The sequence below is a fragment of the Aulostomus chinensis genome, chromosome 22, assembly GCF_037954235.1.
Source record: "Aulostomus chinensis isolate RoL2024-O1b breed Wild chromosome 22, RoL_Achi_v1.0, whole genome shotgun sequence".
In the NCBI taxonomy this organism is placed as follows: Eukaryota; Metazoa; Chordata; class Actinopteri; order Syngnathiformes; family Aulostomidae; genus Aulostomus; species Aulostomus chinensis.
In genome coordinates this window covers 1,156,758-1,172,539 of record NC_141341.1, presented here as the reverse complement: position 1 = coordinate 1,172,539, position 15,782 = coordinate 1,156,758, and the positions used below count along the sequence as shown (strand labels likewise).

General features: G+C 50.1%; 1 protein-coding gene across 3 annotated transcripts in view; it reads left to right on the top strand.

The window, feature by feature from the left end:
* Positions 1–15,653, top strand: part of LOC147240212 (glutamate receptor ionotropic, kainate 5-like) — a 131,845-nt gene extending 116,192 nt beyond the window's left edge. Inside the window, exons 14-22 of one of the 3 annotated variants that reach the window (XM_086193324.1) lie at positions 2,947–3,060; positions 7,413–7,522; positions 7,886–8,059; positions 9,425–9,590; positions 9,910–10,135; positions 10,926–11,054; positions 11,972–12,180; positions 12,899–13,367; positions 13,486–15,653. In XM_086193324.1, the coding sequence (XP_086049450.1) occupies positions 2,947–3,060; positions 7,413–7,522; positions 7,886–8,059; positions 9,425–9,590; positions 9,910–10,135; positions 10,926–11,054; positions 11,972–12,180; positions 12,899–13,367; positions 13,486–13,667 (1,779 nt within the window). In that variant the 3' untranslated portion in view covers positions 13,668–15,653. Of the gene's footprint in view, positions 1–2,946; positions 3,061–7,412; positions 7,523–7,885; positions 8,060–9,424; positions 9,591–9,909; positions 10,136–10,925; positions 11,055–11,971; positions 12,181–12,898 lie in introns of all 3 variants that reach the window. The other 2 variants (XM_086193322.1, XM_086193323.1) reach the window with 2 other exon arrangements.
* Positions 15,654–15,782: the final 129 nt, after the last annotated feature.

Sequence of the window (15,782 nt, the reverse complement as noted above, 5' to 3'; positions counted from 1 at the left end):
CTAGCATGGGTGTGGGTTCCCCTGAGAAGAGTCTCTATACTTTTTTCTGTCTCTGGAGACAAAAGACAATAAGAGACTTTGTAACCGATACACAACTGACTTGCTGATGGTCATCATATGTGTCGCAATATTACAACAAAAGTACTCGCTGACGAAGCCTGAAACTGTCACTGCTCACGCAAAGACGAGGAAGCTCAGGCAGGGGGTGGTGGGCGGGGTCAGACGTGGGCTGAGCTATGACGTCACGGTACTCTTAAAAGCAACAAAAGAGTCAACCAATTAAACAAGTGTCGAAGCGTTGGAGAGCTGCAGGGCCCGAGCGGCAGAGACACATGGCGATGGCGAGGAGGCACTAAGTGGCGCCGCTGAAGCCCAATTCCCCCCCGTTAGTTGTTTTCTCACAGAAAGGGGCTCTTTTAAGTGGAGTTGGATGTAATTAAAGCTGAGCAGAGAGTCGCCCACAACGATGCTGAGGGCGGACGTAGAGGCGAGAAGGAGACGCATTTGTGTGAGCGTTTATGAGGACGTTGCGGAGTTGAAGATGTTTTAAGGAGGATGTTTGTGCCCGCAGCTCGCCATCGCCAGTGTCACTCCAAGGTTAAAACTAATGTGTGTTTTCCTGCAGAGAAACTCCTCTGATGGCCATTATTATCTTCAGAGGAGATTCGAAGAAAGTAGCAATATTTTTAAGAAGAAACCGAGGACGTTACAGTGAGAACTTTCTTTGGAAATTAAGTCGATCTTGGAGAGTGCGAACACGGAAAGAATTCTAAGGGAAAATGAAACAATAGGAGCGCAGGAATTAGAAACAAAGGAGGGCTTTTAATTTGTTTATTTGATTCAGGCTTGTTTGTTTGTTTATGTGTTTGTTTGTGTTTGTGTGTGTGCAGTCCCTGTCAACAGTGTCAGCCACGCTGTGCTTTTTATTTTAAAATGTTATGTAAATTAAAACTGAAGCAAATGCACACACATATAATGGGGTGTTAATGGTAATGTTGGCTGAGTGTGTGTGTGTGTGTGTGTGTGTGTGTGAGAGAGAGAGCGAGAGAGTGAAGACACAGTCAACACATTAAGAGGCTAATCAACTGTCTCTTTTGTACCCAATTATACAGAAGTGTTTCAGTTGTGCTGCAGGAACCCTCCGCGCACACGCACACACACACACACACACACACACACAGTTTGCAGGTATTCATGCACTTTAATGTAAAGCTGGAGATCCTTTTTTTGTGTTTTATTCCATATTAAAAACTGTAATCATCTCCCCCAGCACGTCTCCTCCTCCTAACCCTGGTCCTCTAGACTCTGGTAACTCAGTTTATGTCCCCGGACCACAAGCAACACATCAGCACGCACACAACACACACACACACACACACACACACACACACACACACACACACACACACACACACACACACACACACACACACACACACACTCCTTCTGTTCATTGGTAGTCTGGTCTTGTTGGGAGTTTCAGAGGTGGAAGCTCTTCAAAAACATCTCTCACTCTCTTACTAACACACACACACACACACACACACACACACACACACACACACGGAGCCTTTGCTCTCCACCAGGCGCTGCCAGTCTGATGAAAGTGGGTGAAATTCATTTAACAAGTGTGGACTCGTTAATCAATTAAGTGTTAATTAAGGAGTGGAGAGGTGTCTGGGGTCCAGATAAATGCCGCCACTCTGGATCCACTCTCCTCCTCTCTGTGTTGATTTTAACCTTAATGAGATTATCGTTCAACTTTAATTTCACTCGGCCGTGTTTACCGCCGAGGCCTAATCCACCGTCAGATGTGAAACTTCATTATTCAGGTTTACCTGCTGGGAAAAACTCATTAAAAAAATCACTTCTAGCTTGTTTTTTCTCCCCCTAGTTTTCAATTATAACAGCACAAAATGTACAAAGACACGAAAGAGTTCAATTTAGATTAAACAAATATGATTAATACAGTTGCCTCATTAGATGCAAATCATCAGATATATGTAGAACATCTTGTCACAGGATTCCTGCGGGGCTGAAACTGCTCATGCAGGTTATTAATTCATCTTTAGTTGTTGAATGTTTGCTGTCAGTCCTTAAATGTGCTGATCGGAGCTCTAACGAACAGGAGCAGCACGTCCCGGGTAGGAGGGTGTCTGTTAGACATAAAGCCCATCGTGATCATGACCCCTGGGCCTCCGCAGCGATGCCCCACAGGCCCCCCGCCCCGATGGGCCTGGGTCCAGGAGGCCACAGACGAGTATTGATGCCTTAGTGGGAGGTTTGGTTGAAGGGCGATCTGTGACAGCTATTGTCTGAGCTGGAAAAAACGATCAGCCAATCAAAAGCGGCATACATGAGAGGCGGGGCGGTGAAGTCGACTCTGTTCAGAGAGAAAAAACTGCCCCATTTTAGCTCCGAGCTGGGAAACGTTGGGTTGGAGGGCACTTTAGTAAATCAGAGTGAACGTTATTCCTGAGGGCGCCGTGCTTCTCCCAAATGTTTGCTGTTAATGCAAAGTAGTTGAACATGAGTGTGATTCACTGGAGGCTGTTCAGCTCATTACAGAGTCAATTAGGAGCAGTTAGAAGCAGAATAACTCATTAAAATCACTCGCTGCGCTGCGCCTGTACTTATTGTCTGTGTGTCCTGGTTCTCCTGCTGTTGGAAGGGTTGCTGTTGCTTGATTAGCTTCTCTCAAATATTAGCATGACAAACAAACAGGCGGCAGGCGACTTGCTCTCTGAAGCTAAAATAAAACCTGACGGCATCGGGAGGAAGCAGTCTGAGCTCGTGACATCGACGATCGATCAGCAGATTGATCAGCGATCAGGATGGCCGTGGTCAGTCCCAACATGGATTCTGTCAGAAACGTGGTCTCTCTCTCCCTGTCCCTCTCTCCTTCTCTCTCACACGCTCTCTCTCTCGCTCTCTCTCTCTCTCCAGAAAGCTGACCTGGCGGTCGCCGGCTTCACCATCACCTCAGAGAGAGAGAAGGTGATCGATTTCTCCAAACCCTTCATGACCCTGGGGATCAGCATCCTGTACCGGGTTCATCTGGTAAGTTCTCCTCCATCAATCATCTCGTCTACACTTTGCATTCCTTCATCGCTCAGGTTTGTCTTTCTTACCATTCTGGCAGCAGCTTTCATCCCTAAAAGTCTCAAATGTCAATTTTTCCCACCAGCAAGTAAATGCATCAATGTCAAAAAACGAATGGGTCCATCGAGTCCCTGGGTGCGCGAAAGCACTGCTACATCATTAAATGTGTCTGAAGTGAAGTTTAGCTCGTAGCATCATCTCTGCATCACACCTGGGACTCATCAGCAGAGTCTTCACGAGTTTGATGTCACAAATCCTGCTTGTGTTGAACTTTCTTGACTGTCAGAAGATGAAGAGCGGAGAGACATTCAGCAGCTGTGTTCCTGAGCATGAAACACCTCAACGCGACGGCCGCTAACAAGGACAAACACTGGAGATGATGATGCAACAGCAAACAAGAAGGCTGCAAGAAGCCGAAGCCGCTCTGAGAGCCTGAGTCCCCAAAAACAAGCAAAGACAAGTTGGCAGTTGATGGACAGTCAAGCGCGAGTCTTCGGGACCTCCTTGAATAATCCACTTGTCCTACCAAATTTAGCTTAGCTTAGCGTAGCGTAGCTACACAGGACTCTGACCATCAGTAACTATTGGAGGAATATTACAGCAGGTTGAGAAAGTGATCACTCTCTGCCAGAGATGAATAATAATCTGAAGGTACAACTTCCTGTAAATGACAACGTTTCTGGATTTGTAGTTCACATGAACACAGCATCTCAGAGGAAATGTCTCCAAATGTTGGACAAACGTTCATCGAGGCTCTCGTGAAACATGAATTCTGTGTATCTGAAAGTGCAGGGAGCGAGACGGAGAGCTTTAAGCTTTTATTTTGAAAGACCGCTGAAATACTGCATGTTTTTGTGTCAAATCTTAATCTGCAAACTAATTTCTTAGTAAGGAACTGAAGCAAAGGAAATCTCTCAGATGTGGCTGTAGAGTAACAGAAACTCCAACTACTTTTGGAGGGTGTTTGGGTCCTCGGTCCCGCTCCAGCTGCCTGCATCTACATCAGCAGCTCTCCTCGCCACCCCCACCTGTCCTCCATGTTTGATCCAGTCCACTGTTAGCCACAGTGTATTGACTCAGCAATCAGTCGGCTGGTAAATGTGTGTACAGGCGAGGCTTCATTTTCTTGAGTGTTTATTTAAGAATTAAGTTGACCGAGAGCACACTTTTACTCACAGTAAAGGCCTTGAGCGGCAATTTGCGGTGTTTCACGGCCGAAGCTTCAATCAGGGGGAGTACTTTAGCGGCCGGGTCGAGTCTGAAATGGGCCTCCTGAACCAGAGCCTCGTAAATTCACTCTGAGAGGACTGCAGCTGTTACCCCATTATGCAGAGAGAGGGAAGCTGAGGATGATGAAAACCTTCTCCTGCTTTCTTATTTCATGAATTCTCCTGCATGGAAGAAAAATTCTTCCGCAGCTCAAACGTTCCACGATGCAACCTGACTCCCAGAATCAGAGTCAAGTGTTCACGTCTGCTATGCTAGCAGCAGCTAATGTAGCTCGGCAAGCTCTGGAGGTTGTCAGGTAAAGCCTAGACGTCCCCGTGGGGCATCGTCCCACATGATAGACAGGGCAGGTATCGATCAATGTCGGGAGACGAGCCACACCCCCCGGTCCAGCTGTTCTGGAGCTCATGGACTGCAAACACCTTCTGTTCTTTAATTTGAAGAAAACAACTTTGCTCCAAAGCTCTTTTAATGACCAAAGATTCCACTGGATATCTTGATGCTTTTGTTGCTTGGCAACCTGGTGTTTTTAGGGCCGTGAAGCTTTTGGGGTGCAGGGATCATAAGCGGTCCCGACCGAGCTGCCCACCCATTAAGTCTCCAAACAACTCAGCGACTCCCAAAGCACCGAAAGAAACGCCGTCTCCCCGGAAACAGCAGCATCCGTCAAAATAGCTGGCAAGCTAACTGCAAGATGCTAATCTGTTTAATCGCTCAAGCTGTTGACTTATGCACACTCATTAGTGGACCACGGTGTTCGCCCGTGTTCTGGCCCCCTGGTGTCCAGCACTGCAAATTCCTGTCAGCCGCTCCTCCAGCTCATTAGTAGCGGGTGTGTTATCACTCAGATATTGACCGCATCGGAGCCTGGATAATGAAACACCCTGCGCTCGCCATCACAGGCGAGATACTGGGGCCACATTCGTATCTACATCTCTGAAGGTCTGTGACGCTCCAGAGTCCTTATCGTTTCCAAGAAGAAGACACGATATGAAACATTATCCAACATGAAGAATCGCTCATACTTGCTTCTTTAATTATCATCGTATTTCACAGGGACAGCGCACATTAAAAAAGACAGCGCCCCACGCCAGCAGGGACGCCATTCTTCATCCGGACAGATGATGCAAGGTCATCTTGACATAGTATAAAGAATAATAATGACAGTTATTCATATCATTTGGAAACATACAGAGAAAAATTAAAGAGAATGTTAATGTTAGTCAAAATGTCACCCGGGACGCTCTGTAACTCCAGATGGAACAAAATAAAAGACGCTGGAAGCAGTAAGTCAGCAACGCTCTCAGGTATCAGCCGGGAAACAGCTTCTCGCTGGCCGCTGCTGCAGCTGTCAAGAAAGATCACATGGTATCACGGAACTGATGGCGTTCCCAACTGCATCTTCTTACAGCTGTTTTTAGGCCTAACGAACCATCAGGATAGGCTACGGGAGGTCACGCTGGTCTCTGATTGGCTGCTCTTTGTGGAGACTGAGGCACTGCACAGATGATGATGATTCAAGAGTCAATTTTCCAAGAAACAGCTCCTGAAATATTCTGGTGTTGCAGCTCCGCGTGTTTAATTTTGATGTGTTTAAATTCGCACTAAATGTCTCAGAGCCTGGAAAACGGGAGTGATCATTTAATTCCATTTTATTCTCCAGGACTATAAAATATATTGAATTTAGTCGCGGACATTGATGGTCAGAAGATGTTTGAACTTTGTTGGTTGTAGTTGAAAACGCAGACGCGGCGTTGCCGTCCCGGCTTGTGTGGAACTGTGCTGTAATCAGAACGACACAAAGCACCGCAGCCTCTTCCTACCCACCAGCAGTCATTGAGCTAAGCTAGCTAGCGTGGGCCTCAGCTCCCTGTCTCTGAGCACGATGGACCGTAACAGACTGGAGCTAGAATGCGGCTGTGTTTCTCTTTATAACCCAGATGTGCAGGACGTATCGTCACTGTTTTGGTGCGTCTCCAACCCTGCATGGAGTTTCTTAAATCAGTCAAAATGGGCAAAAACCAACTGCAGCGTCGACTGCTTCCATTACAGCTCCAGTCATCTGCTTTCACTGGGCTGAATCTGGGAGTTCATCAACTCTTTTTCTTTTCCGGCCCACAGGGGGGATGGAGGCACCATAAACATCAGCGAGGGGAAGTGATCAGATGGGTGGATGGGAAACGTCTCGCTGGGCATCATCAACTGATGGATGGCACCAGTTCATGTTCTTCCCCTTGTTTTATTCACACAGCAGGTTCATGTGCTGAGAAGATGTGACAAGCTGCGTGAAACAGAACTCAGAGTGCAATTTCCCCAAATGCATGGTTGTCAATCTGGAAGTGAAGGTTGAGTTTCTCAGTCTGGCAGCTTTCAGAGCTCCGTGACAGGCGGATGGTCGTTATCACAGCTCGCCGTGCCAGCTGGACACGTTGGAACTTCAGCTCCTGCAGTTTAAAGTTCATGTGGTTTGAGGAGTGAAGGTGTTAAAGTCAGAGGTGTAAAGGAACAATTCAGTCAGCATGTTGACGTTTGAGTGAGCTGAAGAAAAGGCTTAACGAGACGGATGTGGACAAAACCACATCAAGACCGGAAGTGACGAGGGCTACACATCAGCAGGAAGTAAAACCAGTCCAGCAACAAAAACTGGATGTAACCCAAAAAAATCAGCAGCGTTTTAAGAATGTGGAGTAGCTTTCCTTTCACTAATCATCAATCATGATCCTCGCAGTTCAAAGAGCCTTGATTTAAAAGTGTGCCGCTGCTAGCTTAGCATTAGCCTCACTGACCGCCTGTCCACCCCTGTCCACTGATCCCAGCAGCTAATGCTAGCTAGCAGCTGCACTGGACTACAGTTATATCACATCATGAACATTTGCATGTAAACGCAACAGTAGCAGAAACAAGCGGAACATAATCGCTCTTTAATGATGGAGCTGAAGACTCTGAGAGCTGAAAACATGGCAGTCGCACTCATCCAGTCACCGTGCTGGACCGGAGGAAGAGCACCAGGCTCCCATCCCTCAGCGATGACTTGATCTTTTAAAGGTTATCTAGTGTGCAGTAGTTGTGTTTGTGTGTTGCAGGGTCGTAAACCAGGTTATTTCTCCTTCCTGGACCCGTTCTCTCCGGCTGTCTGGCTCTTCATGCTGTTGGCTTACCTCGCCGTCAGCTGCGTCCTCTTCCTCGCTGCCAGGTAACACACTTGTCTCTGTCTGACCGTGTGTGAACCTGCTTTGTGTGTGTGTGTGTGTGTGTGTGTGTGCGCGCGCCTGCCTGTTCAAAACCATCTCAGTGAGGATATTTGGAGAAGCTGGATGTGCTGTCTGTCCTCTCTGAGACACCTTCAGGGGACATTCGGAGGGTTCGGGCTTGGTTGATGAGGAGACTTTACAAGTTTTCCAAGCCCCTGAAGTTGCAAACATCCATTTTTTATCTAGAAAGCTGGTGAAAACAAGATGTCCAACCAACAAGCCCAGCAGCAGCTAAGGGTCACGTCCAGCACGTGTTCACTGTGACAGATCCGTGTGTCGAACCTTCGCCTCTCTGTGGTTTGCAGGCTCAGCCCGTATGAGTGGTACAACCCTCACCCCTGCCTGCGGGAGCGGCGGGACGTCCTGGAGAACCAGTACACGCTGGGGAACAGCCTGTGGTTCCCAGTAGGAGGCTTCATGCAGCAGGGCTCGGAGATCATGCCTCGGGCTCTGTCTACCCGCTGCGTCAGCGGCGTCTGGTTGGTCTGCAGACTTTACACCAAACTGTTGTTGTGATCTTCATGTTGACGTTGATGATGTTTCCAGCTCGGCGACAGAAACACGTGCAGGCCCACGGTGACGTCTGCTTCAGAACTCACGACACATCAACCTCGTCAGTCTATATTCTCTCCAATCTTTTGAAACATTTAGAGGTCAAATCAGCCTCAAACAGGGTCGAGGAGCAGCAGAAGGAAATCCGCACATTCAGATACGCCTGTCGAGAGAGAAGCGTATATTCTATATATTCTACATATCCACTTGTTCTCGTCTGGTCCGTAGGTCCGTCTTCAGGCTGACTTCGTCTTTGCATGTAGAGGTCATGTGATCCCATCATTCGGTTTGTCATGGCAGCTACAGCCACTAGGGGGCATCTGTCAGTGACACGCTGATGCAGTTGTTCTCCTGGACATTCAGACCCATAAACAGCGTTGATCGGGTCTTTATTAGAACGAGTATTCAGCGCTCATCTTCTCACTCCTCTCTCTCTCCCCGGCCATCTCTTCTTCCTCGGGAACACGATGAAGGTGAACAGATGGTGGAGAGACTTGGGTTTTATTTCCACTCCTCTGCCCTCGTGTTCTGTTTCCCAGAACTTCATCTGACCCTAACAACTGACTAGAAACCGTCTCGGAGTGATGAACCTCTCGTGAGCTCTGATGAGTTTTGACGGTGTTGTTTGTGTTTCGCTGCTAATTCACAAGTTCATTCATCTCCTCTGTCAGTCCCGGGAGCCGCTGGCGGACAGATGGTGGAGCCATACTGGGGAGCCATCAGCTCTCAGACACGTAGTCTAGAAAACCTCTCGATGGCTTCAGGATGAACTGCAACATCATGTTCATCTCCTCATCCTCCAGGTGACGGCGGCCTCTAGTGGCTGTAATCAGCACAGGAACAAACCAGGTGGTCGTGTGGACGAACGAGGTCAGAGTTCAACTCAAGCAGAGACCGATGATGTTCTCAGAGGAAGTGTGTGGAAATTCGTAGAGAATTCAAAAATGCTGCAGCACAGGTGTAGCAGCGAACACCGTCCTACCAGCAACACGGCAGCAGTGGGACCGTTCAGCTCAACAGATTACTGTGCTGCTTGGTGTGGAGGAAGATTTAAGAAATTCTCGCTAAACATTTTGGCACAAACTTCAAATAAATTTGTGTGTTTTTATTAAATTCCACGAAAACTGCCTCTTAACTGATGGAGATGCTTCAGCCACTCCATCCTCTTCCCCTCACTCGTCGCTGCAGCCGGAGCTCATCTGTAGGTTGATGGCTTTACAGTAGCCTCCCGGCGGTTCCTGCTCTCCATCGCTCTCTGGGTGAATCACGCAGTTCCTCTCTGGTCCCCTCAGGTGGGCCTTCACACTCATCATCATCTCATCCTACACTGCCAACCTGGCTGCCTTTCTGACCGTTCAGAGGATGGAGGTCCCCATTGAGTCTCCGGACGATCTGGCCGACCAAACCAACATCCAGTACGGAACCATCCACGGTGGATCCACCATGACCTTCTTCATGGTGAGACCCAGGGTTCTCCGCTCGGTCTGATATCTTGACTTAGAGATGAGAGAAACCTGGAATGTTGGGGATTTGATTTAAAAGTGAAAGTCAGCTGAAAGCTGCTTGACCCTTCAGGTGCTGGTTTGAAGGTGGACATGAGCAGCAGGTTTGTTTCAGGGACGTCAAGCTAAGAAATTCTACCCTACAGGTGTGTGAGGTGGAAGCTGTGCCTCAGTAATTTCAGTCAATGTGACTTCATCTTCTACTTGAAGTGATTCAAAACAAAAAACCTTCATCGTCATGTCCTCCCCATGTGACCGTGCCTGTCTTCTCTTAGAACTCGCGGTACCAGACGTACCAGCGGATGTGGAACTACATGAACTCCAAGCAGCCCAGCGTGTTTGTCAAGAGCACTGAGGAGGGCATCGCCCGTGTCCTCAACTCCAAGTACGCGTTCCTGATGGAGAGCACCATGAACGAGTACTACCGCAGCCTCAACTGCAACCTGACGCAGATCGGAGGCCTGCTGGACACCAAAGGATACGGCATCGGCATGCCGCTGGGTGAGCTGGTGGCGTGACGGAAACCTCTGCTGATTGCTAAGATGTGGAAGCCTAGCAGCGGCGGTGTTGCAGGTCACCTGTTTTAGCAGTGAACTGGGGCCTGTTCCTCATACAGCTGCTGCTCCTCAGGTGGCCTGGGGATGAGTGTTAGCACGTGGGTTAGCACAGCTGACGGAGGAAGCAGGAACAGATGTGGGGAGGGAACGCCATACCACGGAGACGCGACCTGAAGAAACGAACACCAGGAGGGAAATACTGCATACCTGAAATGCTGTCCATCAAATTGAAGCGTTACTATGTAGAGTTGATTAATCTACGCTGAAAGAAAACACAGTCAGGAGGTGATGAATGAATCCTCCTGTAACTGTGGAATAAAGATCATCTAACGGGTGAAGAAGTCGGCACTTTGTCAGACGTCTTTTACCTTGAAAACATTCTCCCGTCGTCTAGTCAAAGTCAGAGTCAGAGAGGAAGATGGATGGTGGAGCAGCAGGGGGAAGTGAGGACGAGGTGAGGATGAAAGTCAGCTGATTTATAGTCGTAATGGACAAAATATGACAGAGCAGAACTCAGGCCCGGCGCCAGGATGTCCATTTTGGATCGAGCAGAGAGATGTTGGCTGGGACTGTAATTACAGAAGTGAATAGGCCTTCCTGTCGGTGCTCGCTGCTCTCAAGAAGTACAGAGGCTCTGTTCTAACTGGACGAAGGTCCAATGAATGGCGATGCTGGTCTTCACTGGTCAGACTGGTTGTAACTGAGCAGCTCTTCCTCCTCCTCCTCTTCCTCAGGTTCTCCGTACAGAGATGAGATCACGCTGGGGATCTTACAGCTGCAGGAGAGCAACCGGCTGGAGATCCTGAAGAGACGCTGGTGGGAGGGGGGACAGTGTCCCAAAGAGGAGGACCACCGAGCCAAAGGTGAGTGTCCCACAGTCCAGCAGAGCCCAAGAACCCTCAGCTGGTCCGGTTAGTGCTGAAGAAACGTGACCTGGACCGATGTTTTACACCGGTTCCACTGAACATCTGGAGGAACCCAGTCTGTTCTTCACTGTCGGCGGTTCCTTCAGCTGGTTAATGTGGTCTGATAAATGTCTCCTCACACTTCCGTCGTCCACTTCGGCCTTCCGCTAGAGAATTAGCCCACTGACGGGCCGCGCCATCACTGACTCGTCTGCTACATTCAAGCTCTCTCCAAACGACCTCTGACACCGCCAGCTTAACCTCTCTGTCTTCCAGGGGAGGCGGCGGTTGTCCGGGGAGACGTTTCCACTCAGCCATTCTAGACTTTCCCTGTGTTATCAGACCAAACGGGTGTGACAGTGATAGTGAAGCGAGTTGTTTCTCAGTCTTTGCGTGCCGGTCCAACTACCAATCCTCCGTTGCACAGCCGTAGCAGCAGAGAAGGCATTAGCGCTTGTTAGCAGTCATGAGTGTCACAGCAGGAAGACGGAGACAAAGTGCGTCAGCCCGCTGACTGCTGCTGGAAACGAGCACCTATGAGGAACCCTTGATCAGCCCTGAGTTTGGTCTGCAGGCTGCAAACAGCAACAACCTCCCGCTCTCATGCAGCCTGAGAGACAGAGCCAGGGGCGGGACCTTCTCTTAAGAACTTCCTGCTGGAACCAAACTGACTGTCATCATGTCAGATCTGATTTGGTCTTGATAAACAGTCGGAGTTGGAAGTGGCGCCGTGAATGCGGCTGTAGCTCTTTGGCGGTGAGACTTCCTGCATGGCCTGCAGGGTTCCTGACAACCACTGAAGCTACTGACAAGTCAAAACTAACAGCATAGGGAATCCAACTAAACACATGATGACATCACGGTGTGCGTGGCAGGTCTGGGCATGGAGAACATCGGCGGCATCTTCGTGGTCCTGATCTGCGGCCTCATCATTGCCGTCTTCGTGGCCATCATGGAGTTTGTGTGGTCAACTCGCCGCACCGCAGAGACAGACGAGGTAAATCTTCATCCTCCTCCTCCTCTCTCGCCCTCCGCCTCCTGCCCCGCCCCCGGCCTCGACCTCAACCTCCGCTCAGACACCTCAGTAGGTCGCCCACCCGCCTGTGTGTGTGTGTGTGTGCGTGTGTGTCATCTTGATTTCATCTGTCTGCTCTTCACTTGTTTTATTGCAGTCCCTTCAGAGCAGTGGTTTGCAATCAGCTATCAGCTTCATCTTCCTCTCAAACGCTGTCACACAAACACAAAAGTGTGTTTACAGTTGGGCTGAGTGGGCGGGACCTATCCTCTGGAAGATGTAGGCACGTCTCTATTGGCCAATGTCCATCAGAGTGACGGCTCGAGAATGGCATGCTCCGCCCATGAGACCCAGCTCAACGTTACTTTTGGGTTCATAAAGAAAACTTTTGTATTCACACAAAAAACTGTTGAATTCTCATGAGTGACTTGAACCTCCAGTTTAAAAACACAACCTTAAAATGTTGCTGTTGATAGTTGATTGCAGAAAATGTGGAGTGTGTGTGTGTGTGTGTGTGTGTGTGTGTGTGTGTGTGCGTGTGTGTGTCAGAGAGCTTCAGTCATATCAGAATGTTTCATCAGTGTTGTTAAATAATACAGAGACACAGAAGCAGCGATGATGACAAGCTGACATCATCCAGTAGAACAGGAGAACAGCAAATCAGTAGAACAGGAGAACAGCAAATCAGTAGAACAGGAGAACAGGAAAGCAGTAGAACAGGCAACAGTCACACACACACACACACACACACACAACCAGGTAACACGCATGTTTTTTTCTCTCTCAGGTGTCCGTTTGTCAGGAGATGCTGTCGGAGTTTCGAAACGCTGTCTCCTGTAAGAAGAGTTCCCGCTCTCGCCGCCGCCGGCCTCTGAGCAGCTCTGGGGGCGGAGTCCTTCGTCACCCGTCCCGCCTGGCCCTTGCTGCCCCGCGCCCCATCCGCTTTGTCCGTGACATGCGTCTCAGCAACGGCAAACTGTACAGCGGCACAGGTGCGTTGACCAGCGGACGGGTTGGGCTGGGGGGAGTCATGGGCAGAGGTCCTGATTTGGGCCCGGGCCCACAGAGGCTTCTGGAGGACCCGCTCGGCGCCAATGCCATCAGCAACACGCCGCCCATGTCGGCCCTGGCAGGTCCCCCGGCTCTGCCACGCAGCTTCCTGCAGACCTGCAGCCACGTGCGCATCTGCCAGGAGTGCCGGCGGATCCAAAGCCTGCGACCCACAGCGCTCACTCCTCCCCCCCCTCCCCCCCCCCTCCTCCTCCTCCTCCACATCCTCTTGCTCTCGCCCTCCCGTCCAAGTGGTGATGTCAGGTCACCACCACTACCGTCACAACCCCCACCACCACCTCCACTACCACCACGGCTCCATGTCGCTGCCCCGCCTCCCGCCGCTGCCCCCCCCAATCACATCTGACAGAGCTGACAGTGATGGGGGAGGGGGGGCGGGGAGCCCACGGCAGTCCAAAACTAGACCAGCGCCACCACCCAGACCGCTGCCCCCCACCAAGACACCAACACACCCGCCAGCGGACTTACTGGGGGGGCTCAACTGAGCAGAGACGCTTAACAGGCAGTCATGAGAGGGGTCAAAGGTCCCCCTGTCAAACTTTGAACGCTTGTCCCCTTTGACCCACCTTGACCAGTCCCAACTGGTCTATCAGGAGGGGTAGATGGAAAAAACCATTCTGACCCTTTTCCAGGGTCCCTCATTTAAACAGATCATACCAGTCACCTTTATGAAGGGGTGCACAGGTCAAACCACTCTGGACCAGTGTGGGTGGGTGGAGTCTTGGGATCACACCAACTCCTGATGGACAACCAGGATGCGTCGGCTGAACAGGCGCCATCTAGACACTCACCTTCAGTCCTCAGCCAATCATCACGCTCCCAGAGACGATGACCCTGAGAGAGTAGCTGAGTCCATCAACTCTCTGAGGTGTCAGTCAAGATGAGAACAGGCAGACACACACGCACGCTCACACACACGCACACACACACACACACATGTAGCAGAGTGGCCATCTGTCAACAGGATGTAGCTCTTAATGCCGTCGGTGCTGTCCATGTTGCTGCCTGGTGTTTGGAGGGGCAGCGCTGCGTCAGGGTTCTGATGTCGTCCATGTGCTGCGTCGCTGGCTCTTCTTCTCTTCCTGAGTTCCTGATTTCAGCGAGTATTCTGAAGCTGTCGATTCTTTGTGGGATTCGCAGCTCTTCAAAGAATCGACTTATCGCTCTCGCCAGCCAACAGCTAAGCAGTTTGCACATGAGGGTGCAGCCTTCATACATACTGCTACAGAGCCGTGTGTCATTTCTTGGGACAAGCTGCTGGCTAGCTGCTGGCTAGCTGCTGGCTTGCTGCTGGCTAGCTGCTGGCTAGCTGCTGGCTTGCTGCTGGCTAGCTGCTGGCTTGCTGCTGGCTAGCTGCTGGCTTGCTGCTGGCTAGCTGCTGGCTTGCTGCTGGCTTGCTGCTGGCTAGCTGCTGGCTTGCTGCTGGCTAGCTGCTGGCTAGCTGCTGGCTAGCTGACCTTTCCAAGTGTTCAGCTGAGGTCAGGTGCAGCGCAGCTGGAACCCCTAGAAGATGGCGGTTGCTCTCTTCTAGAGCTGGAGTCTGGACGGGATCCAGCAGCATCGGTCAGCACCAGCAACCCTCTGGTGCGCTGCTGTTGTTGGCAGATTGAATCCTAGAGGGAGGACCGACGGCACTCGAAGGTTTTAAACATTAATCTGAAAACGTGTTGATGGAGAACATTGTTCAGTGATTGATCCATGCAACACACTGAGAAGGTGAATATGAACAACCACAGGTGGAACTTAGTTCGCGTGACGTGTTCTACATTAGCATGGGAGCACTTTTCTGGCCGTTGATTATCATGGACCAACCTGATGGTAAACTAGCTACCAAGCTAGCACTGGACATGGGGGGGTCTGATGGCCCAGAGCAGCAGGTGTGAGGGTTCTCTGTGACACGCTGGATGCCAGTTGGTTCTCCTCCACGTTTAGACTTCAGCTGAAGCTTGAGAACGAAAACTGCAAATAAATCACATGACCAGAGAAGAAGAAGTTCAGGGAGGCAGGTTTGTGTGAATGTTGGTGCTTTGTTGTCTTGTGCAGCGTTAAATATCCAAACAGCACGTCAGCGTGGAAAGACACACGCACACACACTCACGCACGCACACTCACGCACACGTAAAACATGAGTTTTTTTGTTTTGTTTTTTAGAAATTGATGTCAATCAATGGGAGTTCAAAGGTCACTGGTCGGCTGCTACATCAGCAAATCATCCACAGACGACACTGACATCAGTTTGGCACGTGATGGCTCGGCAGTGTACAGGTGTGAAGCAACACCTGCCTGCTTCCTTCAGTCACGTCTCACCCTTCGTTTGGCTCAGGTGCCTGGAGCTTTTTATTTCATTCTTTTTTTTCCTAATCAAAGAAATCAATCAGCGATCAGAAGGCGATCCTGCAGCAGCCCAGATGTTGCAGTTGTTGATGAACATGATCAAATGTGATTTGTGTGTATGTGTGTGTGTGTGGGGGGGGGGGGGGGCGGGGGGGCGTCACGACGTCGCCTGCTGTTTGATTCTTCTCTGAACCTCCATCACGTTTGTACCAGCAGTTCTCAGCCGATCAGGACGACCCACATGGACGTTATCGATTCATTGATTG